Consider the following 26,899-nt stretch of genomic DNA (forward strand, 5'->3'; position numbering starts at 1 on the left):
GCAGAAAAAGCAAGGTTCTGAAACGGAGTCCCACTACCAACCTTAATGGTGCATTTAATGTTATACAAATCCACCACACTGGTTTAAATGAGGGAAATGAACAGTCTAAGATCACATGTCAATATTGTGCTCTAGGGCTTCCCTGGTGGCTCAGTGGTTAAGAATCCACCTGCCAATGCAAGGGACACAGGTTCTAGCCCTGGTCCGGGAAAATCCCACATGCCACGGAGCAGCTAAGCCTGTGTGCCACAACTACTGAGCCGCGCTCTAGAGACTGCGAGCCACAATTATTGAGCCCGAGTGCCATAGCTACTGAAGCCTGCATGCCTAGAGCCTGTGCTCCGCAACAAGAGAAGCCACCGGAATGAGAAGCCCATGCACTGCAACGAAGTCCCAACGCAGCCAAAAATAAATAAATTTAAAAAAAAATTGTGCTCTAGAGTTTGTTCAAATTATTCCAAAATACTGCCACATTTGAATGTCACGATAACACAATGAACTCAGTAAGACAGAGCATTTGAATGCATCTTACTGATGAGGAAACGGAAACTGAGGTATCAAGCACTGTACCCATGGGCCCACAGCTAGCACGAAAGCCAAAGTCACAACTGACACCTACACACATATTATACAGCTGGTTATTGGAAGCATCAAACAAGCCAGGAAAAATTACTAGCGGAAAGAACTACTAAACATAACTACAACAATGAAATACTGAGTATTAATTTGTGGGAAGCAAGAGTAGCAATGAGTGTCAGAAGCACATATCAAGCATCTATCCAGGGAGGCCAGGGTGCAAATAACATCAAGTCCTGAAAGAGGATACACACAGTATTGATTCAGCGTACGAGGGATTTTGATCCATTCTAGGGAGGTGCATGTGTCCAGAATGTTTATTGTAAAAATATTTTTTTCAAGAAGGTGAACATAGTACCAGCACTGATAGCTCATAGTGAGCATGACCTCTGATTCTATGAGACTGTACACCCTGGGAGCATACACCTCTGTGAAACTGTGTGTTTAACGTTCTGGCTCTAGCCATCCATTTATGTTTATAATCACATCATCAACATTCTACAAATGTACACAGTAACAAATTCATACTTTTCTAACTTAAAATGTCCCGAAGTAGAAGGTATTATTATTACATTATCTTATTTTATAAGAAGAAATAAAAGCTTTCCAATTTGGCCTCTTTTTTTTTTTTTTTAATTAAACTAATCTTTAAAGGCCTCTTTATTTCTTGGGAAGTCTGCCTGGCAAGAATCATCCTATTCATCCATCACATATTTTTCCAAACCTGGAGCAGGCCAATTGGTGCTGTGCCAGAGAGGAGTACAGGACATAATAATATCAGATAAAAGTCTCTCTTTGTAAGAGAAATGCCCTGGACATGAAGACTAGGAGGTGCGTCAAACTCCCTACAATTTTTGCCCCTAAGACCTCAAAGATAAGCTACGTTGCATAAATCTTGATTCTAGTCAGGTAGGTTATGCACGAGTCTTATCCACTGCACAGGCTGTGTAGGAATATGCAACAGCAGTCTTTGAATATTTTTCTTTAGCTTAAATGTACTGCACCTCATCTTTGGAAAAATCAGGTTCATTAGTTCAATCTAAATTCTTTACAAGAGAAAAAAATATCCAGAAGACAAGCAAGATAGCAGGGTCAGTGTGTGTGCAGGGTTAGTACGTGCAAAAGACCATTGGGAATATAAATATACGAAGTATTCATAGCTAAATGTTCTAAATGAATTATTTTTAATGATGTCTCATTTAAAATGCAACCACATTAATAATTATGGTATCTTATGACAATCTGACCCACCAGGTCTTAAATGACTGAATGTGATGTCCTGAGCATACCAGCAGAGTAGCTCAGACATGGGGTCCGTTCCAGCATGCTGGGGCTGCCCTAACAAAGCCCACAAACTGGGTGGCACAGAACAGAAATATATCGTCTCACGGTTCTGAGGGCTCAAAGTCCTAGATCAAGGTGTCAGCAGAGCCATGCTTCCTCTGGAGGCACTAGGGAAGATCTGCCCTATGCCCCTCTCCTAGTTTCTGATAGGTCCTTGGCTTGCGGAAGCGTAACTCCAATCGTCACATAGTGCCGTCCCTGTGTGTGTGTGTGTGTGCGTGTGTGTGTGTGTGTGTGTGTGTGTGTGTGTGTGTGTGTTAGGGTCCAAATTTTCCCTATCTATATGGATATTTGTCATATTGGATTACGGCCCACCCTACTCCAGTATGACCTAATTCAAATTAATTACATCTGCAAAGACCCCATTTTCAAATAAGGTCATATTCTGAGGCAAGGGTGGTTAGAATTTCAACATATGAATTTTGGGAGAACACAAGTCAACCTAAAATCGTGTCCTGTGCTGGGACTCAAAAGCAGTCTCACAAGTAATGCATAAATTAGGACTGTTCTTCACATTAATAGTTTGCATAACTTGGTAATTCACAACTGTTTAAAAAGTCTAAACTAATACTGTGTAATATATAATAAATACTCCATTTCTTAATGCATTTAAAGGAAAGAGTATATCCAAGATATTGAAGAAGCTAGAACAAGTATGTCTCAATCATTGCATTTTTTTAGAGTTAAGATATCCACAATCCAGACGTATGTATGGAAGTGTATAAATACTCAAATATTTCTACTGTTACATATACATATTAATAATATATCATCTAAATTTCATAACAGTGACACCATAAACTGGAATACACAGTATGGCATACTGGTGATATACCCTGAGCTCAGGGTGATCATATAATTTGGTGTCTGAACCTGGACATTTGTGAGAGTGAAGGGGCATTATTAACAGCTACGCTGCACAACAGGCAGAAACCAAAAGCATCCTGGTCAAACCCAACACGAGGATAAGCAAAAGAGCTGGGCTGAAATAAAACGCTGGAAGGCATAGGATACCTTTTCCTCCATTTGTGTGTAGCTGAGAAAGGGAAAGGCAGTGATTATTCTGCTCCAGTATGAATACCTAAAAGAAGGGAGAAAGTATGTGGAAATGCACTAGATTTTGTATAGTTTGAGAGTGTAATATATTTATGTTTTGTTAATAAAATGATATGCATGAGAAAAGTATGAAAGTGGAAATATAAAAAGGAGATACTAATCGCATAAAAGGGGATCTTTCTAGCCTCCCCTAAATTGATCAGAGTAGAATGGATCTGAAGTACTTCAAGAGCCCCATTTAAGTCCAATCAACTAAAGAGGTCAACTATTCATATTATTTTTTTTTTTTAACAGACAGAAGAAAAAGAAGCAGAGAAATTACTTTTGACTGAACAACAGAAAAACAGAGTATCTTGGACCACAGATTCTGGGTTTCCATTTTCCCTCGAGAAATAGCATTCCCTTGTAACCAACGTAGACAGTGATCCCTAGGATAACTTTCTATACTACACCACTTTGTGTTGCCATTCTTGTAAGTGCACTGTCCTAAAAGAGAACAAACAGCATGTAGCTGTTCTCCATTTACAGAAAAAGTAGATGAGCAGAAACACGTGGTATTCTTTTCCTTACTCATCAAGATATTTTTGGTGTGTGATCAGTTCACACCAGCCCTATAAAATTTCAAAGCTCCATATAAGACAGAGCACTATATAATACACTTACAAATAAAGCTCAGTAGTACGGTGACTTTGTTGCAAAAGTGCTGGTATTCTTTCGGAGTCTCTGTTAATTGTTCTCCCCTGAAAAAAATGGAGCACTTTCAACCAAGAAAAATCTTCATTAGTTTACTATGCAGCTTTCCCAGGTGAAACAAATACCCCTATCAAGAGTGTGTGTCCTTGTTAATTAGTTTGCCCACAGGCCACCCTGGCAGCTATCCAGCATTTCTGTTATCTACAAAGCATTTTATCCAGTGTGCACAAGGACAGGAGAGATTGTCTCATTTCCGCTCCAGACCCAGCAGGAAAGAGCAGACGCCAGTATGCTTCTGTTAAAGACATGTTTCACTACAAAATTTTCCTTCAGGAAATTCAGAGATCTCCAGGAACAGGAGAATTTTACCCCTAAACATTTGACTATATGTTAAATAATTATACTTCCTGCTTCACCAAGCACTAAATTTAACAGCTTAATTTAGAAAATATTTTGAACTAGCTAACTTACCCTTTTTAATAGCACACTTATCAGGGATTAATGAATAAAACTCAGTGATGCGACAAAACGTTAGCAAAATGCAAACACCACGTAAGCATTGTGGGAGAGAACCGGAAATACACATCACTGGCAAAAGGAACACATATCAGGGGCCAATTTATTGTGTTGATTCCATCTAGGTCAGTGGTTCTCAACCAGGAGCGATTTTGTACCCCAGCAGACATCTAACGATGTCTGGAGATATTTTTTATCATCATGACTTGGGAAGGAGTTGCTACTCGCCTCTAACAGGGTAAAGACCAAACTGCAGGACAGACCCTCATCACAAATAACTGTCTGGTCCAAAATGCCAATACTGCCAGCTTGAGAAACCCAGCCTTAGATTGTGTGGGAAAATTAGTGGTTTTATTTTATAAATTCCATGTGGTAATATTATCTTTCCTAGGTGCATTTTAATAGACTTTAACAGTTATTTTCAGTGAAGTTTCTCTGATTTGATTTTTCTAACTTGTCAAAATTATAATTCTGAATTGCTCCCAAATACTATAAAATTATTATGAAATGCTAAAAAAATACTATAAAATTAAAATTAAGCAGTCTAGCCTTTATCATGCTGTGTCTGAATTTAGGAGAAACCACGATTGGTAAGAAATATAAATGAATTAAAACTGAACTGCATGTAATATTAATTGAGGATTCCAAAACCTCTTAATTTCCAGTTTTCACCCCATAACCAACTCGTGATTTTGTTTTCTTTATAAGACACTGCTTTTAACCCACCACATCATGAAGGCCAGAAACAGAACCATGCTCACTGAAAGATAAAAGCATGAGAAACGGTTCCAGAAATGTACCTAAATGAATATAAAGAGGAAATCTAGTGCTCTCTCTTAAAAAATGCCAGAATATCTTCTCTCTGATATACTTTACAGAATAAATGCTTTAAGTGTTTTGAGGTTCTTGTTTCCAAATTTTAAACAACAACAACAATTTTGCAGAGTACTTGTCTTTGATAAATTTGTATTATGTTTTACGTGGAGCAGATTTTCAACCTTCAATTCAGAATGACATAAAACAGAAAAATCAGAACAGGAAAAAAAAAAACCCACATCAGGCCACAATTTAACATTGGTTGTATCACTTAGTTCTTGAAGTATGGTAATTCAATTATCCTTTATACTTCTTCAAGTGCATGTCCTTCAAAACATCTTTGTCTTTTTTATCCAACCATCTTCCCCTCTTAATCTACCACACTGGTGTCCCACTATCCATAATTTTATAAAATAGCACTCCTGCTTTATTATCATAAAATACCACATATATCCAGAATAGTTCTATACTGGCTAAGTCCTGCTTCTTATCACCACTTTATTATGTGCCACTGATAACTATCTTCAATGATGACTTCAGAATAGTATCAGGAGTTCTAAGGGGTAGTATCTGAAGTTAGATAGAAAACCCCAAGAAATCATGCTTTCACAACTTTTTCCAGGACTCTATGGCAAGACACTGGCGAGCACACTTTCAGTAGAAGAAAGCCCAAATGTTCTTCTTCTGACACACTGTTTGGCAGCTGCAATCACAAAGTCTAAACAGAACTACAGAAAAATCCTCTCGAAAACTATGGTTTGCATTTATATGGTCTACGTATTCAGGATTTATCAGTGCTAATAAACTCTTTAAAATGACATTTCTAGGAAGATTCTGTTTATCTAAGGGTTTGGGAAATAAGAGGTCCTTTGAATTTTTTTTTTAAGTGGGGAGGGGTCTCAAATCATGGATGGAGCATAAAACCAAGGAAGAGCTTGTGTATACCTGTTCCATCAGGAAGGGAGTAAATACAGTGGTAGAGGGATAGGGAAAGAGAGGGAGATGCACACAAAGCCACAGCTGGTGACTGCCTCTAATACCACTAAATATGATGCCATGTCAATTCTAGGATGCTCGCCTGGAGATAGGGCTGGCTCAGATGTAATCAGATCGTGTATGCATGGGTGTGCCTTAATTCGCAATCTAATTAAAAACTGGGGATGCTCAGGGAAGAGGAAGAACCATGCAGAGACTTGCATTTCCAGACCACCTAAGGTCAATAGAATAACCTCACAGATTAAAAAAAAAAAAATTCCACGAAGCAGCAAGGTTTTGGTTGCCTTTTTCATATAGTCTTTTTTTTCCCTCTCTGAGATCTTTTTAATTAATTTTTATTGGAGTATAGTTGCTTTACAATGCTGTGTTAGTTTCTGCTGTGTAAAGTGAATCAGTTATACGTATACATATATCCACTCTTTTCTAGATTTCCTTCCCATTTAGGTCACCACAGATCACTGAGCAGGGTTCCCTGTGCTCAACAGTAGGCTCTCATTAGTTATCTCTTTTACTTCGTACAGTCTTTAACCTTCTATTTTACTTCATACAGTCTTTAACCTTATTTTCCCTTCCTGTTTTTCCTTGTAGCTCTAAGAAACAGGCCTAACTAACCCCTAACCAAAGTTGTTCACAAAAAAGATAATAGTTTATTTTCAGATGTGACATTTATAAGACAATGACATCTGGCTCTAAATTCTCACCCTAATTTTGGCCAAATTGCAAATATATTAAATTACATTAAAATATTCATGTATGAGGGTCATCTTGCCAAGATATTTTAAATGATATGCACATAAAATGTAATAATATTTTATTGCAATAATTAACTATAATGGGTACCAGGGTGTTGGATAATTTCCACTGGTAAGATTTCAGCTGATTTCTTAGAATCATGGCCTTTGTAAGGTGCTAAACTGAACATTCTCTTTCTTAAAGAAATCTTTCTTCAAACAACATAGAAACAGCTATAATTTTTACTATGTACAATCCATGAAGTTAGAAGAAAATTTGTCAACAAGGTATTTTTTTGTGCGCTTATCCTGAAAGTCACTTAAAAGGGATAGCTGTTCTGAGAAGTTTAGCAAGAGTGTGTCTAGCACTGTTAATATGGGTATTGTTCTTGACCTGACATCCTATTAGCTGGAAGATGCAGCATCTTTATAAAAAGATCTAATTTAATTTGGTTTGTTTTAAGTGACCCGCTAAAGAACAGAGTTAGAACCCTTCAAGAGATTCTTAAAACATATAATTCTGATTTTTTAGGAAACTAGTTTATCTCAACAGTCTGGAAAAACTCTATAAAAATCCATGAGACAATCGTTCAGGAATAAGTGTATATACACAGATATTACTCAGAAGTACTGCATGGGAAAAGCATAAAATAAAGAGCAGATAATCTTGTTGTACCAGTCTATTGATATAATTTAATATGCCTCAGTTTTGTTAGGTAAAATCCTACATGCAACTTAAGAACATCTTTGGCAACAGACGGTCAGAAAAATCTCTCGTCGAACCAACAGGAAATAAAAATATTCTTCCTCCAAAAAAGTCAAGTTTTTTTTTAATACATTTCAACTTCAAAGTGCACAGATGCTGAAGGAGAAAGTGGACTCTACAAAATGAAAAAGTTCTGCAATTCACACTACTTACTAAGTGAACATTTGAACCGAAGGTAAATGGCACATTCCGTTCTTTGAAAAAATCTTTTAATTGCCTTTTGCAAGAATCGTTATGTTTGATTCTGGATGTGTTTCAATTCAGTGAGAGAGTTTATACTTCTATACTTTGGCAGACACTCTGAGATCTGAGATATAGGTGGAGATTTTTACAAAGCCTCAGCCTCGTAGGTCAAGTATGTCTTATACAGATAATTTTTTAAAAAACGAAGTGGGGGAAAAAACAAAAACAAAAACCTCAACCTGCCCCAGGAATGTTTTATGGTGTTTTCATCTTGATACTGGGACATAAAATTTTTGTGGAGTAAAAATTTTGTATCCATCTGTTTCTTGAATACATCCAAGGAATCCCATAATCCATCAAAAGGGAATAATAGCTACCTTCACATGAGTCCTGATTTATTGAACTGGTCCTAAAAAGGGTATGCAGCCCTTAACTTTATTACAGTACCAAAATATTTCCTTTGCTGACAGCAAATGCTTGGACCCACTGCAAATAGTAAATGTTCTAAAGAGAGTACATTAAAAGTCAAATAAATCTGCTTGTGAAGAACATAAAATTCCAGTAAGGAACTACAGCATTTAATGATGTGAAATCGGCAGCTCCTTTCGAGCCAAATTATTATGATTACTTTGATGAAAAAAGTCATAGCTATCTAATAGCCAAAATAAAAGGCAAGCATTAAAGTGGGACACATCATTTAAAAAAATCATTCAATGTGAAAATCTTCAATTTTAGGTTTTTTTACATGCCACTTTAAACTGAAAACAGTCATTTAGTTACCTTAAACAGCCAAATCAATTAAACTAGAGATACTCAGATTATGCTCTGCAAATCTAGCTCAAGGAAAGCACAGAAATGGAGGGTGTTTAGACACATTCTAACAGTTTGAAGAAGTAATGTTATGACTATTGAATCTAATTATTTAAAAACAAAGGTTCATATCTTTTTTAATTTCATTTTTCTACTAACTGATTTTCATTGTAGTATTCTACAAAAATATACATTTGCAATGAATGTGAAATTTACAAAAAGTAAACTCTGTTCCTTTAGGACAGTTAGTGTGAAAAGCACTGAATTAGATAGACAATTACTCTGGCCAGAATCCCCTGGTGTTAGCAAATTAATTAGTGCTAGAGGTATAACAAATAAATCCTGAACAAATCAGACCATCAGCTGTACTTCCAAAATGAAATGACTAGGTACCCACGCATAGTGCAGAGCAAGGGAGCACCTGTATGCAAGAAAAGAGGGGCCTTTTTTAGGTAAACTTACTGAGTACCCAGTACTTAGGTATCGTGAAGAAGCATCTTTCAAAGCATCTGCTTTGAAAAGCTGAAGTCATATCATAACTATTCACCAAAATCCAGTCAGTGAAGAGGAGAAATCACATATGGATGCTTTCAGTTACATATGAACATTCCTGCATTAATACTTTATAACTGGGGCATTAGCTAGAGAACATGACCAGTCCAGAAAGATACATATAAGCAAAAACAGATGCTGGTTAGGATTTTACAGAATCACTAGTTTATACAGGCAGGGAAATGTACACAATTTAAGGAGAGACCCAAGATTTCACGAAGTATACACCTTAATTTAGAGTTAACTTAATCCTTTACATTTCAAAAGAACTGTCGGACAATTTTTCTATATATTTATTAACAACAATTGTGTAAACTGGCTTAAACCATACCACAGAGAATTCTTTTCTTTGTAGAGGGGGGAACGTTCAGCTAACTAATTATGACAACACTAGTAATGAGTAGTTAATGAACTTTTGGGATTTACTTTCCTGACTCCTGAGGGGATGGATTGGCACCAATGTGGCAAATCACGCTTTGCCTGAGGCAAAAAGGAAGATAGTCATCTGACTGCTTCCAAGAATCTCCAAAGTTTGTGAACATCTAAAGTCAAAAGGAGTATTCCCATTTTCTAGTTTTTGGTGTCTTTAGGATGGTTGTCTAATAATAAAACCCAAGGGAGGAAGAATTCTAAGATGGCTCCCATGCATCATCTACTCCACTGGAGGGGGGGTGGGACCTGGGGTCAGGAAGAGTTGTCACTCCCATGACTGTTCTGTTATACGACTAAGGTGAAGGGATTCTGTAGATGTAAGTAAGATCCCAAATCACTTGATTCTGAGTTAATCAAAAGAAAGATTATCACAGATGGTCTAACTTAACTAATTGAAGGTCCTTAAAAGAGGAACTGGGCCCCCTTTCTGAAAAGAGAGATCTTCCCGCTGGCCTTGAAAGAGTAAACTGCCATGTTGTGAGAAGACCTTTGAGAGGGCCATGTGGGAAGGGAGTGAGGGGCCTTTAGGAGCTGAGAACAAACAGGAAAGGGGAGGTAGTCCTACAACCACAAGTAAGTGTCCACAACCACCAAAGCTTGAAAGAGGAGCAGAAAAGTAGCCCTGGAGAGGAACACAGGCCAGTCAACACCTCACTGCAACCTTATGAGACTTTGAGGAAAGGAACCAGTGAAGCCCTGGCTGGACTCTGCGGAAACAGCTAACTCCTTAAGATTTATGCAAAAAAGATGTGGATCAGACTGTGGAAACTGTGAGAAAAGAAATGTCCATTGTTTGTAACAACTGAGTTTGTGGCAATACATTACACAGTGTAGAAAACACCAAACTAAAATAAATAAGTGAGTCTAGATTACTGAATTCTAAATTCATTTTCTCTCTCAGTCTTCATAAAAGATGCACTTATGAAGATTCTGTCTGATTTGTTTCATTCACTGTACTTTAAACCAGTGATCACGGTCAGTCTTCAATCTCTTTCGTTTAGTCAGATCCACATCTTTTTTGCATAAATCTTAAGGATTTAGCTGTTTCTCTAACTTCTCTCATTTAGGAATTACCTTACTAGGAGGAAAGCTAATTAACTGGGCAGAAGCAAAGGCCATACTTAATGTGATTCTGCACACACACCTCTTCCAAACTTTAAGATGCATAATGAGGGCTTCCCTGGTGGCGCAGTGGTTAAGAATCTGCCTGCCAATGCAGGGGTCACGGGTTCAAGCCCTGGTCCGGGAAGATCCCACATGCTGTGGAGCAACTAAGCCCGTGCACCACAGCTACTGAGCCTGCGCTCTAGAGCCCATGAGCCACAACTACTGAGCCTGTGTGCCACAACTACTGAAGCCCGTGCACCTAGAGCCTGAGCTCCGCAACAAGAGAAGCCACCGCAACGAGAAGCCAGAGCACCACAATGAAGAGTAGCACCCGCCTGCCGCAACTAGAGAAAGCCCACACACAGCAAAAAAGACCCAATGCAGCCAACAATAAATAAATAAAATAAATAAATTTTTAAAAAAGATGCATAATGAGCCCTAATATTAATTCTCCTTGAAAAAGTATTTTAAACGGTACAATATAATTGATTTATACTCTTCTAAAAACACTTCATAATATTCATTTATTCCTTGTGTAAGACAGGATTATGTGTTTTTTGCTCATCTTAAAAGAAAAAGAAAGCACCATTCTATGTTACACAAGTATCACTATTATTGCTGATATTTAAAAGTTACCATTTTCAGACAGTTTGCAACAAGTACTAGAAACATACTGTCAGATGAGAACATCTAGGGCCTATTTCACAGAATCAAGATCTCACATGACAACAGGCCACTAACATTATTTCTCTGCACACAAGAATGCAAGGTCACTGACTTCCTTATATATTTCTTAACGGGCCCTTCAAACAGACAAAGAAAGGAGTCTGGTACCATACCATGCTTGAGTACAATTGGGGAGAGCACAGAGTATTAAAAAGGTAGGAAAACATCAAACTTTAGCACTTTTGCTTTCAGAAAGATTGCGAGAGAGAAGACTAAAATGTGAGGGCTGGGGGTGGGACCTTTTCAGAGGCATCCTCAAAGGCAGTGGAGTACTCGGGTACCAAGAACCATCTCGTTTATGCTCAACAGACACGTGACAACTAAGACCTAGTTGTTAGGAAACAGTTGAGCGGTGAGCAATTATAGAAGGTGCTAAAGCCAGGAACTGTTCCTCACAAGATGTTACCTAGGTAGGTCCCACACCTAGTTAGTGGTGGAGGCAAACCGAACTCAAGTCACCTGACTCCACCAAACTCTCCTGCTTCTAATCAAATTATATTTATCCAGTACTTGCTATGTGCCGTGCTTCATATGAATTAACATTCTTAATTCTCACAACAACCTGATGAAGTTTTAGCAATGAAAGAGTTAACTTGTTCAAGTTACCCAGTTAATAAATGGTAGAACTGAGCTTTGAACCCACATTATTAACCAACCAGGCAAACTCCAAGAGGGAATTAAGCCCTAATGTTCAAAACCATCCGTTATTAAGTTCACCTCTATGCCTCTAGAATGGTAGTAGCCATGAACCGTTTTTCAGAGAACTGAAAAAATCGTCACTCAAACCATTATCTGTGTTCTGTGGTTCAGATGACAAAACTTGGAAAGGCTGCAACCACACCATAAACAGTCCCTTTTTAGAATTTAGAAGTACTCGATAGTCACCTACAGGAACGCAGCTTCACTGATACTCAGCATGGAACCAACATCTAATATTCATACATTACGTGTCTGTGTATATGTGTATATACATACATACACACACATATATTTAGTTATAGTTATAGTTATAGTTATAGTTATATATATATATATAAAATGTGTTTGCTTGTAATTAAGGCAGGGGTACAGAAACATAAAAATAAAATTGAAAAACAAATACTGAGCAGCCTATTAAACTCAGGTTTTAGATCCCTGTGTATATTATAAAAGCAGACTCTCAGGGGCAAATCTACTTCACTTACGGAAAACAACAGAAGGGGTAGGACCAAATCCAAAGCTTGCAACCCTCAAACTGCCCCTCTGTCACGGTCATTTACACCCAGGGACTCAGCTGGCTTTTAGACACCACACAGACAGGTTGTGTCACCTCTGATAATTTAAGGAGATGAATGACCTCATCTAATTATCAGGCACGGTTTGCACTGTGATGAGTTGCCATTCCCCTATGTTTATTTATCACCATCGAGTATTAATATAAATTTTAAACAATTACTCACCAGCCGACCTTAATACCATGTATCAAACCCCCTGGGAACTGAGCTACACATGCACAATAAAATTTCACCTCATGAAAATTAATTCGGTTTTCTACATTTATATCGACAGGAAAATCAGGTGTTTTGCGAGACAACCAAGCATTCTACATGTTTAATTTAGAGCAATCTGCACACACCCCATTGTGCCCATCCTCCTGAGGCTTCACATGGCCCATTTGTTTGTCTCTCCTAACATTTTCACAGATGCAAGTTTAAGTCAATTCTAATGAAATGTTATGGCAAAGAAGGGTTGGTATTTTTAAAGTGACAGACGTCATAAGAGTTTTACATTCCTTTCTGTGACAAATGTCAAAATGACTGCCATAAAAAGGCAGGTTCCTGGCACTTGAAAACTTGCTGCTTCAATGGTTATCATCAAGTTGTACTCATTAATCATTGGTATTAATGTAAAGTTTCACCTAAAACATCTCTTCCCTCCATGAATCAATTAAAAATGTGCAGCAGAAATTTCATTTAACCGTTTTATTTCTACCAATAAGAGAACAGTGTTTGTGAAAGGCTAAACTCCATTTATATTATAAAGTGAAGGAGTGGGGTTCAATGAGTGTAACTAATCATCAATTGGATGAGTCAAATGAAAATTGGCCTTTTTCAGTATGCTCTTGGCAGTTTTTTTTCTGACTTCTGTGTTCGTTACTAAAAATGCAACTGGTCTCAATTTTACTATTCTGTGCTCGCTCAATTTGCAGGGTTGTCTGAAATCATTTCTATAAACATCGTGGATAGCTTGCTTTATTCACTTTCAAATATTCTGTCTTGAAGCTGAAAACTTCCATCTTTGACAATGAGAGGTTATCAGTGGCAAAGTTGTGACTTTTAAAAATAGACTCAATCTCCTGTGGCACAGACCTCATACAACAGGTGCTGGCTGAAATGTCAAGACGAAGCACATCAAATCCTTTGTGGTCCTGTTTTCTTCGTGGTCCCTTTTAAGATATAGGTTGCGTCCTGAACCTAGAGACAGAACACTTCACTCACTCTAGTCCACTGCATCTCTTTTCATTTCCTCTTTATGATTAAAGGCTACACAACTTTTTAAGAAGAAACATTTTTAAGGCCTGCTAATAAGCATCCCTTTTCCCATTCATTTCAGCTTTTTCTGAAAGAAAACAACAGACTAAATGATATGTTAGCACAGTAATCTAGCTCACTAACCCTTAGTCATCAATTCATGATCCCTTGAAGACAGAAAAATCACACGTGGTACAAATAATAAAGCCTGGCCATTAAACAGTCCTTCAAGATTCCCCATGCATCCGCTCACTTGATCCCCATGATATAATACTGTGATTCAGGATTAGGTCAATATTACCCTTGTTCTGCAGATGGAGAAGTTGGACTTAGTGTTAAGTCTGCTCTACTTTACACTGACTCCTTTACCCTCTTGGCCGCGTTGCTAGAATATGCAGCCAGCCACAACTGGAGCAGGTAAGATAATGGGTGCAAAGAAATCCAGGCTCCTGCCATGTAAGGGCAGCAAAGTACAGCAGCTAAGTGTAGGAGTCTAGAATCAAGCTGCTTGGGGTCAAATTTTTTCCTTAAAAAAACTCAGAAAAGTCCTTCCTACTCAAAACTTTACCTTCCTCATCTATAAAACAGGGATAATACTTATCTTAAGGGACTGACTTAAAGGTTGGATGGATTAAAAAGCATGCGAGTAATTCACAGTGCCTCACATTCAGGAGCTCAAATATGTTAGAAAGCAATGTAACAATAATTGAAAGATAGCTGTAATTATTAGCGTCCAGACTTTCTGTGGGTAGAGACATCAAAATTAGCTCAAGCAAACTGTGGAAGCTATGGAAGAGAAAAAAGAGCAGTCACAAAATGGAAATAAATATCCACCCTAACTCTCCTCAACTCTTGTTACAGACCACAAGGGTGGTTTTTCCACACTGTACTGGGACCAATGAGATCAAGACTGATTCTTAGATCCGCTGGCATTTGCAATCCTAACTGTTCATTCAGTCATCTTGGAAACTCAGGGAACTGCTGTGATGGCAGCTGCCAGTGATTTTCAGACCTTCAGGAGACCTGAGATGCCTCTGTAAGGGTTGACCAGGGACATGCTTTGCAGGAATATTTGTCAGTGGTTTGTTGTCTTATCAAATTCATTATACTGTTTGGGTTTTTTTACAAGGATCTGTTTCAATTCAAATTTCTGCCCTCTGCTAAAGAACGGACATGGGGTTTGGGCAGGTGGGGGGCGGCGGGGAGAAGCACGGACAAAGTAGGGCCACAAGTCACCCCTATCTGCCAAAAAATTAATAAGTGATTCAGGCTAAATTGCCAAAATCAAGAACTATTTGTTCTTTTTTTGTTTTCTTTTGCTTGATACTCCTGTAACATCTTTCTATCATCAGCACATACACTTATTAAATCTAATGACATTTTGCAAAACTACATGGGTCTTCAAGATGACAATCTCTATTTAAAAAAAGGAAAGAAAAGAGAAATAAAGACAAAAGAGAACCAAACATTGCTGTGTCCAAAGGAAATACAGTGATGTACTAGAGTCTTGTTACTTCCTACCAAATAAAGAAAAACTCTGGTCTGTACATCTCAAAATGTGAACATTACTAATGTGCATTTATTACATTTCTGAATCATGCCATTCCTTCTTGAGCATGGAATATATAACTTGGAACATTCCTCCAAAAACATCTCCCAGTAAATTAAAAGTGTATCTATCCTATATTCCAACCATCTGCTTTAATGCTCAAGGCTGTTTCATATTTCAAAAGTTACTTTGTAAGACACTGTTTTTCGTCTTGATCCCTTCCTCAGCTGCCTCGGTTCACCCATCAATCATGGGCTCTTTCATCCCTTTCATCTCTCTGCCATTTGGGCTTCTCTCTCTGATATGCTCAAATCTCCCCTCTGTTAACAGTTATTTAGTTGCCTCTACAACCTCCCCTGCCCCCCAGGAACCTTTTTCTAAGAATTGCTTCTTCCTCTATCCATGGTACTAGCAACTGGCCTGTTGCAGTGCAATACCTCTTAATGAGATTGGACCAGGGTATGAGAAGTGACCCAAGCTTAGGCAACCAAAATCCTTTTTCCAAATCCCAACTCCTGGTCTCAAATGAATGAGCTACAAATGGTCATCTGGTCCATATTCAAATTACCAACATATCTTTCTTTAGGAGGCTGTGTTTTGGACTAGGATTCTGGTCTCAAACTGTTTGAAAGCTTCAACAGGGAAAATGTAAACCCTCACAGGCATTCAACAACATGAGGGTCAGGAAGCAGATAAAGTCCATTTGCGAGGACAGAGAAGAATAAGGAGTCAAACAAAGAAAACCAGAGGCTAGAGCAAGAGAGGATCCTAATAAAAGCTCCACCCCTTTCTGTAAGTGTTGGCACATCCTTCACCTTGACTCCCATGACCGACCATCCAGCTCCAACTATCACTGAAAAATATTTCACTTTTTGGTTCAAGACAGTCCTATGGTTTTCTACTACCTGCGATCCCAAATGGCCTATTATAACTCCTATTCTCTAAGCAAAACAAAAGAACGCCAAATCCCTTACACTATCTTCCTCTGAACTTGCTACTCTCTCCCTTTCCTCACATTGTCAAGTTCCTTTAAAGAACAATCTGCACTTGCTGCCTTCATATTCTCACCTGCTACCAACTCTTCAAGGCAAGGAAACCATGCTTGCATCCAAAACATTCTACTGAAACTGCTGTCACATCAGCAACGACCTGGTGATCTCCTTAAAGGGCTCATCTTATCCAAATCTCTCTGCAATATGAAGGATCAAGACTCTTCTTTTGAAACTCACAGTGCCTATCATAATAGATACCAAATAGATATTCGCTAAATGAATGAATGGACCCATTTTCTGGCTTCAAAGTTACTCAATTTGCCTCCAAATCTGCTTCAGATACATATTTCCAATGGCCCAATAGTCATCTATAGAGACACCACAAACTCAAAATGTCCAACAGCGAGCATGTTACTTTCACCCCACCACCAACTTGCTATTACTCCTCTGTGTCTAGTCTAGGAAGTTCAGTATAACATGATCTACCTGTTAAAGAGCCTGGAGCCATCTCCAACACTTCTCTCTTCCTGATTCCCCCAATCCCATAACCAATAGCACCTGAATATTTACCTCTACAATATGTTTCATCCCTGCTTTGCTTTCCCACTGCCACTATTCTCTTTAGACAATGGGCATCTCTCACTCTGGGATGCTGCAAGAGTCTACTAACTGCTCCCATTGTCCCTGCTTAGAATATTGTCTCTTTAATCCATTTTCTACATACTATGATTGAAAACCTATTAATTTTATTTTTAATTAAATAAAAGTCTTAGGATGAAAGCCAAATTTGAGTACCCAGAGCTGGGCTACCACAAATGTCTGTGTGCTGTGAACAATGCCCGACTCCCCTTTGGGTCACGTAGGAAGAGAGTTCTGATGCAAAAATTGTATCACCTAGACTCAGACTCACGATTCGGTCCCATCAACATCTCTTCCCACCCAGGAGTCCTATGCCTGACATGAAACAGCCCGGGCGTATTTCTTCACCACGTTATGTGCTTTTTCTTGATCACGCTTTGCCAGATTCCACTGCTTCACAATCAGCCTGGAGTTGGGAATGTCTTCCTTGGGGACTCTCTTCCTCAATGTGGATTCTCAGCATGTAGTTCAGTGCACTACATAATTTGCTCTGAATAATAGTAATTGCATTAATCATTGAATTAAATTACATTTGATGCTAAAAATCTTTGAAACAGGAGACATTAAAAGAGCATAAATCAAAACTATTTTTAAAAAGTAAGACGTACTATGTACTTAGAGGTCTAAATAGTCTTCAGTGTACTACCTAGAAGCCTAGAACCTGCAAGCTATTTCATTTCTTATAATCTAAGGGATGGAATTTACTAATGGAATTTCTTTCTTGATTATTAGCATTTAAGGTTTTAATAAAGTGTTATACTAATATTTCTTATCTAATGAACCATTTTACCAGGTACTAATATTTCTTATCCAATGAACCATTTTCCCAGAGTTATATAAAAAATAAGAACGCTTGTTTCTATTTTTTGAGCTCTAGACCATTTTACTGTCTTTGGTTTCTAAGGTGAATTTCCATATATGAATATTTAGGTCTCTAAAAACAATGTGCAGTAAACAATATTTCCAGGATGACCGAGCTCACATGGAAAATGGGAAAAAAGAAGAAAATAAAGTAAAGCAAAACAAAATAAAATAACTAACTGCCAACCTTTAGCATCTTTAATGTAACTTTGCACCTCGCAAATCTGAGGGCTCCTCTGCTCCACTTACACACGCATCATTCCTCACAGCATCTCCACCATAACGCCTCTTATTTTTTTTTAATAAATTTATTTGTTTATTTTTGGCTACGTTGGGTCTTTGTTGCGGTGTGCAGGCTCGTCATTGCGGTGGCTTCTCTTGTTGCAGAGCACGAGCTCTAGGCGTGCGGGCTTCAGTAGCTGTGGCACTTGGGCTCTAGAGCGCAGGCTCAGTAGCTGTGGTGCACGGGCTTAGTTGCTCCGCAGCATGTGGGATCTTCCCCGACCAGGGCTCGAACCCGTGTCCCCTGCACTGCCAGGTGGATTCTTAACCACTGCGCCACCAGGGAAGTCCCCCCACCACAACACCTCTTGATTATTTTTTTAAAACAGATTTTCCCAGTGTGCATAAGCTCATTTATTTTACTGAGCCATTCCTCCTCTGATCCTCAAAATGAAACATCATTAATGTCTAACCATCCCTTTATATAGCCTGACAGAGGACAACCTCAACAGCTCGCTTCACTCTTTCCCCAATTATCCCCACAGTATGTGGGCAAATGTCAAAGGAACAACAGTCTAGGCCGTTTAACAATTTTGGTGAAAGTGTTGATAATGTATTACAGGTTTATCTATGCATCAAAATCCCTCAACAATTTCTATAGAGAGAAAAATCTAGTAGTAACAGATCCCCGACACAGTGAGTGAAGATTCAAGTGCACAGGACCCAAAATTGAGGTCTGGTCACAGGTAACCTGATGGAAAACAAACCAAAACTTTTTCTCCATTTGACATGATATTATGTACAAATAATAATAAACTATGACGAATAGTAATTGTGTCTGTGTCTGTGTGTGTGTGTGTGTGTGTGTGTGTAAGAAAGAGAAAGAGAAGAATTAGTAATTAATTATTTGAATAAAAGAATTCAGGAATTATTTTTCAAAATTTGCCAGGAGACTACTGTAATAAATTTTTAATTACTCAAGAACTTCAGATAAACAGTAGGATTATCCCCAAATCTGAATCATTTTAAATGGGCAGCACCATTATTTTCCACTGCCATCATTTCTAGTTTAAGTTGTTCTTCCATTTATGATATAGAATTTAAAATGTATCTGAATTTTTTTAATCCAGCAGAAGCATATGGTTAAAAAAAAAGAAAAAACCAGCAGAAGCAAATGTTAAAATAACATTTAGCCAGAAATATCCCACATTCATATTCAAAGAGAACTTTAAATATTGCTTCATATATAACAGCCTGATTCTGTATTATTGAAATTAACTATAAAAGTGTGCCAGTTTGTTGAGGCCACAATGTCAATCTTTTCCTTGTTTATAATCTTGTTAGAATCTATATAAATGGCAAATTTTAAAGGAGCAGTGGAATTGAACTACCACAAATAAGATAAAGCCTATAAGAAAAACCTAAAAGTTCAGGTTTTACAAACAAAATTTTAAAACCTGTGCAAGTTCTATCCCTGAATCCTAAAACACGGTGCGTCAAATGTTTAATTCTTAAAAATTTCAAAGTATCCCATAATTAAATGGCAGAAATAAAATTGCTTAGTATGCAAAGACCTTTTAATAAGAGCCCAACACTTCAAGTACAATAGTCCCTTCCTCATATTTGTTTTGCTTAACAGACTGCAAGCCTATCTTTAGAACCACGTTTCTGTTGTTACTCATCAATTATGTTAATAACTTGTCCAACAGGACCTGAACAGTTTCAATAGCTCATCTGATTCTCTTAAAAAAATTATTCTTAAATGCTGGTGTTATAAAAATATTCTGAATGAGATTTACTCCCCATAAACAGTTGTGGATTGGCAGAGAGCTTTCAGCATGCACCTTTGTTAACAACCTTACCTTACTCAGGTTCTTCTACCCTAGCAAAACACCTGAAGAAGTTTAAAAATAAATACGTGTGTGTACACATATATATACATAGAGAAAGACATAGACACATAAAATATTATCTATTAAATAGAATACTACAGTAAGATAAACTAGACAAATTATATAATGATGCAATGTTAACATATTTTGGACCCTCAAGGAAAAGGTGGTAGGTACAATATTTTTCACAAACTGCTACCAATTTCATCTCAATTAACACTGAAGTCAATCACTATTTTTCCTTAAACTCTGTAAACAATGTGACACAATAATCTCCAGGTTTTGTGCACACAGAAGAAAACATGAACCATGTGTAAGCTACATGGTTGACTATCTCGGTGCAGTTCCAAGTTTATTGGAAAGCAACCATATGAAAGCTTAGGGAACAGTTGTGGTACTATGCATAAATAGTCCAGGAAAAGAAAGACTCGCTCACACAGTGTGACACAGTGCCTGATACATACCATATGCCTTAGGTAAGTGTGCAATAAATGTAACAGAACAGAGGTCATTCCCCATGGTAAGCAGCTTACATGCTTTTTGAAGTACTTGGATAGACATCTCTTTTATTACAAATGATGGAAGGCTGTCACTTTAATAACAATAAAATGTTACTCTTCAGAAATACTGAAACAAATTCTGATTTTTTTTTTCCAAACTTCTATCTAAGTATGCTCATATCAGAGTTGATTATGTCCACACATGGAAGACACTGAAAGAAATCAACAAACTGGACAATATGCCTAAAATATTTCACTTTAACCATTTAAATCCCTACTTTCTAGGTTATAAGTAGTTTGACGACACATATTAGGTACAAGATGTGAATTCAGAAGAACAGATTACTTTCTTGAATATTTGCATCTGTATTGAAAAATAAGAACAGAAATTTCTGTGCATGTGTTGAATATAGAAATACTCCAGAGAACACATTAATTTAAATAATACAGTTTGTTATGGGCATGTGTTTTGGTATTATTTTTTAAATTCCTAAATGCATTGTCATTTCTTATGACTATATACTTCTAAATGTAATCAGTCAATTTGAATACATAATTTCCACGTGTTATTTATGTTTCTGCAAAACATCACCATGTGTAAACCCTAGAAGGAAGAGGATTTTATGTTATTTTTATCAATGTTGGAGAAGTATTGGAAAGGCGTCTACAAAGCAAGGTCTCTTTGAAGAAAGAGAGTGGTAAAGTTTTTACCTATTTTCAAAATGAACAACTTGCGATAGAATCTGATTTTATATGTATTTATTAAATTAAAATTAAATTGGTGAAAGCCATAGGAAAATAAAAAAGGCACATTTTATTTCCTTTTATAAACCATAATAAGCTTAGATTCTTGTACCTTCCCAAAAATGTTTTTTTAGACTGTATCCATTTCAGTCTGCCTAATGCTCATTCAAATGCCTATCCAAACAGCTACCCATATAACCATGTATAAACATTACTAAATTTAATATCATGTTATTACTTGTCTGGAAGAATATATCTACTGTTGCATATTTTAAATGTACACCTGTGGAACAATAAATGTTGTCATCTGGTTAAGCTGATGAAAACTAATCAAAGATCTGAGAAAAGGATTTATTAATGTTCATTGTTTTTAGGTATTATTTCACATTTAATACTGCATCTCATATTTTATCATAAGGCACATTTCCTTCTCTATGTTGTATGTGAATGAGAATAATTATATCACTTCTAACATATGAAAAAGATATCCATTCCAAAGTTATGACACAGAATTTATTTTCTGTAGACTTTACATGTAAATTTGTCTAATAATAGAAAAATATTTATATCCTAAGCAGTCAAACCCCAAAGTACTATTCTTTTATGAGATTTTATGCTTATTTCCTACAGATACCAGTAATTCTTACTAATATATTTATCCCATTATATAGTTTAAACATATTAAAATTCCCATATACCAAAGGGCTCACAGCCAATTATTCTGGACTGATTGGCATTTTGATACGACTGAGATAAAAGTTTAACATGAATAGTAGTTATAACTATGTGCTTTTTTTAAAAACTGGATTTGTAAATAGATTCTAAAATTAAGAGCAACCGATTTAAATTAACATTACAATACTGGCTACCATACTTATTATCCTGAGATTTAAAATAGAAGTGTTTTCACATATGTGCCAAAAAATTGTTTCTAAAGCAAGGGAGAATTCCCTTTAGAAAACTACATTTTAAACTATCAATATAACATGTGCATACTATAACATGAAAATGATGTACTTTCCACTCATATACAAACCAATATGCACTAGGTGGCTGCTACCAGATGGCATATTTACGTTTCACACTTTATTGAAACAATCACTGCCAAAAGAAAAACCTAACCTAGCAAAAGAATTGTATCAAAATTCCTTCCTTCGAAAAAAAAAAACCCAGTTTTTTTAGTGTTATCTCTTAGAACAGTTTAACTACTATTTTAATTCAGAATATGCTACATGAGAATGTATGTTAAACCAGAGAAAATTAAAGAAAATATTTAGAATGGTATTTATGTTTTATTACAGTAATACTTAACCCCTTAATATTATTGTAAACATTCTAAAAAACAAAAACCTTCGTATTACTAATTCTAATTCAGGTCCCACTCCCATGAGTGCATAATGAATTTTATACTGTGTTGATGGCATATTCTTCCTCTTCTGATGATAAAAACTTCTTATATTACTTTTTCTGGAAAAAATAAAATGATCAAAAAACCAAAAGAATTTACTAATGATTTCCAGAGAAATGTATATATAGAAGCACAATAATTTGCCTTTAGTGACACTATAATCTTTGTACTGAGTTTTTAATGAACTTGGAATTTTTCCCAAAGATTTGAGATTTATCCTGATAAATTCTCTGCATCAACTCTTTTCTTGCAAGAAAAGTAAACAGCACCACATCTTAATAAAATTAGTGCTGTATTTTTTTTAATTTCATAAAGTTTACTCAGAAATACAACATGAAGTACAAATGTCAACTCTCATTTCTCCTTTCCTCAGGTTACTAACTTTTCAAAAAAATAAAGATGCATAAGCCTTACAAAAACATTGCCAATATTTCCTAAAAGAGACTGACTTAGCTCTACAAAATCTTTTATTAAGCTCTTTTTTACAAAATAATTAGTGTTTCATATTATTTGAAAATATCTTAAATTTTCATTGTTAAAAAATAAATTTCAAATCTTTTCAAAGAAAAGAAACTGTGGCTTCCTAAGTCCTATTTTTGCCCACTATTTATTTTCTTTCTTGTCTTTAGTGAATTTCTGACCATGAAAATTGAGCTATTTTAACTTTAGGAAAACATTTATTGCAGATGTCCTTCTTACAACAAGGATTCTTTTATTAATATTTTAGCATGGTCTGTTCAGGAATAAAAGGTTGTATTTTGTAGTACCTTAAAAAGTCATAGTTTTCCCCAATGGTGTGATGAAGCATTCCCTCCAAATGAGAGAAATATTGGTAAATTGTTAGTCAAAAATAACACTTTAAAAATGTGTAAACTGAACACACTGACTGCTTTAAAGCGCCACTTCTTTGACACAAAATGCAAGCGACTCACTTGAGTTCTAGCTTTACAGGCCAAGCTACAAAGAGACTAAAGAAACAAATATATAGAAGTGTAATTTCTTAATAAGAGTGAATAATTTTGAAGCATCTTCGGTGTAATTCTTACTCTTTTCATGTTTCAAAATATCCGCTTGGAACATCCTGCCAATTACAGGAAGAGCTACAGATGGCATTTAGCCTCGTGCTTCATAACAAAAAGGATCTGCACTCATTTTTATGGAAGATTATCTAAAATGTACATGACTGTAAATCAATGACAAAAATATTAGACATTCCCCTTAGCCGGGTTAGAACGTGCATCCTTCAGATTCTTGCACTGACACCTAATATAATAAATACTTTAAGCTGAACCTTAAATAATAGCTGCAGGATTTCAACTGGTAAAGATTCACGGTTAGTATCCACCACAAACTCCAGTATTCAGCACTTGGCCAACAAAGGACAGCAAATAATTCCCAATAGCAAAAATACCGGGAAGGCTACCTTGGGCTTTGTTTTTGTTATGTAAAATTCATTAAAGTGACTCATCCACTTCCGATTACCTACTCTTAGAGGCTTTAAAGTAGCTTCAAGAACCAAAAAAAAAATTCTTTCCCAGAATGCCTGATAGGCTATTCCGCGCATTTAAAAATATGTGTATATTTATATGTGCCACTGACTTTGTCTTTTTTCCAGCCTAAAAGAGAATTATTATTTTTCATTCCCTTCCTGCCCTGTAACTATACAGCTACCTTCAAACACTCTATTTCCAGAACAGCAGCGAGGTTTTTTTAAGCTATTTTAGAAATGGTAAAAATAAGAGAAAATTGCAGGAGACTGGAAACACTCAGTCCCTCCCCCAAAGAATAGGTTCTATTCATTCTAAGAACAGGAACCGCGTGTCCTATGGCACTTAGATGTTTCAAATAGAGGGTGAGGGAGGTTGGGTGGCACGGTCCCGGTACCTGCGAGTCCCTGGGGTGGACAGCACCTCTACCGCGTGAAGCGAGCACTCCTCTCATCAGGAAGGCTGTCGAGCGCGCCCAGTAATTTGGGATCCAAACGAGTTTGGATACCACAGCAATTAGTGAGCATCCCAGAGGCCAAGTGCGGGGAAAGTGCGGGAAAAGTCCACGCTACCCTGGCCAGCCTGCAATTACCTATGTGCAAAATACCCAACCCAAACACAACTTTTTATAGGACTGGGTTTGATGAGAGCGGGTATCTGGCTGGAAACTTTTCCCACAGTACACCTAAACTCTTTTAAGTCCAAGGAATCCTTTTAGAGATGGGCTGAGGCGCCGCGAGTCGTTGGCGGACGTTCCCCAGGACAGGCCGGCCCCGCCGAGGCTCCCAAGACGCGGGCTCGGTGCGCATTCCGGCGGCGAGCAGCGCGCACCTCCCGCTCGGCCTCTCCAGAACCAAGTCCGGCTCACTGCCCACGCCCACGGGCAGAGAAGCCCCTCAACTCGGGAATGGAGCCCACGCCGGGCTTCCGCTGCACCCCTCGGCCCGCACTCCCCGCCCTGCCCGGGCACTTACGTGACGGCCGAAGGAAACGGCTCCTCAGATGAGGGGCCGATCAGCAAAGATTGGAAAAGTGTCAGAGTCAAGGCCAGCAGGCAGCCAGCAGCCATCTTCGCTATCGAAGATCAATCTCGCCTCCCTTCCCAGCCTGGGAAAGGACCGGTGCTAGAAACCACGGGAGGAGAAGGAGCACGGTCAGCCCAGACCGCGGGCGTCTGAGGGCCGGCGCGCCCAGGGCCAGGACCCGGACGCGGGCTCACGCCGGGGACCGCAGGGGCGAAGCCCGGCGCGGGGGAAGGGGCGGCGGCGGGCGGACCCACTAGCGCGCGTCGGCTGCTCTGCGCCGCGGCTGCCTCGCCGCCGCCGCCGCCATCAAGGGCGACTTCGGAGACAGACCTGGGCAAGCCCGCCGGCGCTCGCGCTCTCGCTCCCTCTCGGTTTCCTCCTTGATTTATTCCCGCGATTGCCGTGGAGAAGGCGGGGGCGGAGGCGGGGGCGGAGAAGGGGTGACGGCACTGGGGAGGGGTGGGGTGGCTGCAGGAATGGGGGAATAGCAGGCGGAGAGACTTGTGGCAGAGAGAGAGAGAAAGGCTCCGTCTGGCTTCTCTGGGCAAGTCGGAGGGAGGCGGCTGGGGGTGGGCAGCGGGAGGGCTGGGCGTCAGAGCAGTCGGGCGGAGACGGGCCGGAGCAGCCCTCCATACAAGGGAGACAGGAACTCCCAAAGTCGGCGCCGGCTTGCCCCAGCCGCCCGGCGCGCGGAGGCGGAGCGGAGCCGGCCCAGCGGGGCTCCCCGGGGACCGCCAGCCGCCCGCAGGGTATCCACAGGCTGCAGGGGCTCCGGCCGAGCACTTGGCTCGTGGCTTTGGGGGTTATTTTTGCCCAGGCAGGCAGCGTTCCCCCGGCCCTTCTCCCAGACGCAGAATCCACCGCCTGCCTAGGAATCAGGGAGAAGTGATTTGACAACAAATGTAGGAGGGGTTTCTATTTGCATTTTAAAGCACCACTTTTCACTCCCTACCAGGTGGCACTGTTTATTTGCCCGGGAGTGCCAAAGGCTAGAGCCTCCGGCGTGGCTGAGTGCCAGTTGTGGCGGGGCCCCACGCCCAGGTACCGCTCACCTGGCAAGACAGAGCCTCGGGATCCGGGCTGAGGACAGTCAGAGAAGGACCTGATGCTGTAAAATCCTCCTAGCCCTGCCGTGTGGTAGGACAGGGGTGAAGGGACGAATTCTACGCCCAGGGAGCATAGTGCCCTGACAAAGGCTTTGTAACTACCTCCAAAAAGTCCCGAATGCCCTGGTCTGGCCGGCGGGCTGCCCTGCCTTGACAATGTTGCTACAGGATGAGTTCACTTTGTCCCGGTGAGGGCGTTAAAAGGGTAAGCAACAGGAACAGGTGGCAATTTGCAAAATGCCCCTGAAATATGGAGGAGGAATTAAGAGAGGGAGAGAGAGCTAGAGAGTAGAAGTCTGCGGACCAGTTTCACCTCCATCCCCAGGAGAAGCAGTGGCAGGCGTGCCCGGGCCTTCTCGTAGGAAAAAACAGAAGGGTCTTGGGTTAGGCCTCTTCTCCCGACCACACAGGCCTCCTTCAGGAAGGCGCTGATGTACCGGGTGGAAAGGTTTCCTTGAACATCTTAAATTCTTAAGCCCCTTGTAGTAGTATATTAGAGCACTTTTGACACCATTCCTGATGAAAAAAAAAAAAAAAGACCATCTTGCATATGCGTAAAAGGTGTCATTATGGGGAGGCCGTCAGATTTTTAATTAGCCTTTCTTTAGTTTCAGTAGAGTTTATGAAAACAGAAGGACACTTATTAATTCGTAATTGATT

At 38.8% G+C, this 26,899-nt stretch overlaps 1 protein-coding gene across 5 annotated transcripts in view; it reads right to left on the reverse strand.

The window, feature by feature from the left end:
* The window catches only part of CACNA2D1 (calcium voltage-gated channel auxiliary subunit alpha2delta 1), a 513,328-nt gene extending 487,706 nt beyond the window's left edge, over positions 1-25,622 (reverse strand). For 3 of the 5 annotated variants that reach the window (XM_073809607.1, XM_019940505.3, XM_073809605.1), the window contains exon 1: positions 25,083-25,455. In XM_073809607.1, the coding sequence (XP_073665708.1) occupies positions 25,083-25,177 (95 nt within the window). In that variant the 5' untranslated portion in view covers positions 25,178-25,455. The other 2 variants (XM_073809606.1, XM_073809608.1) reach the window with 2 other exon arrangements.
* Between the last annotated feature and the right edge of the window lie 1,277 nt (positions 25,623-26,899).

Source organism: Tursiops truncatus, chromosome 9 (genome assembly GCF_011762595.2).
Source record: "Tursiops truncatus isolate mTurTru1 chromosome 9, mTurTru1.mat.Y, whole genome shotgun sequence".
NCBI lineage: Eukaryota > Metazoa > Chordata > Mammalia > Artiodactyla > Delphinidae > Tursiops > Tursiops truncatus.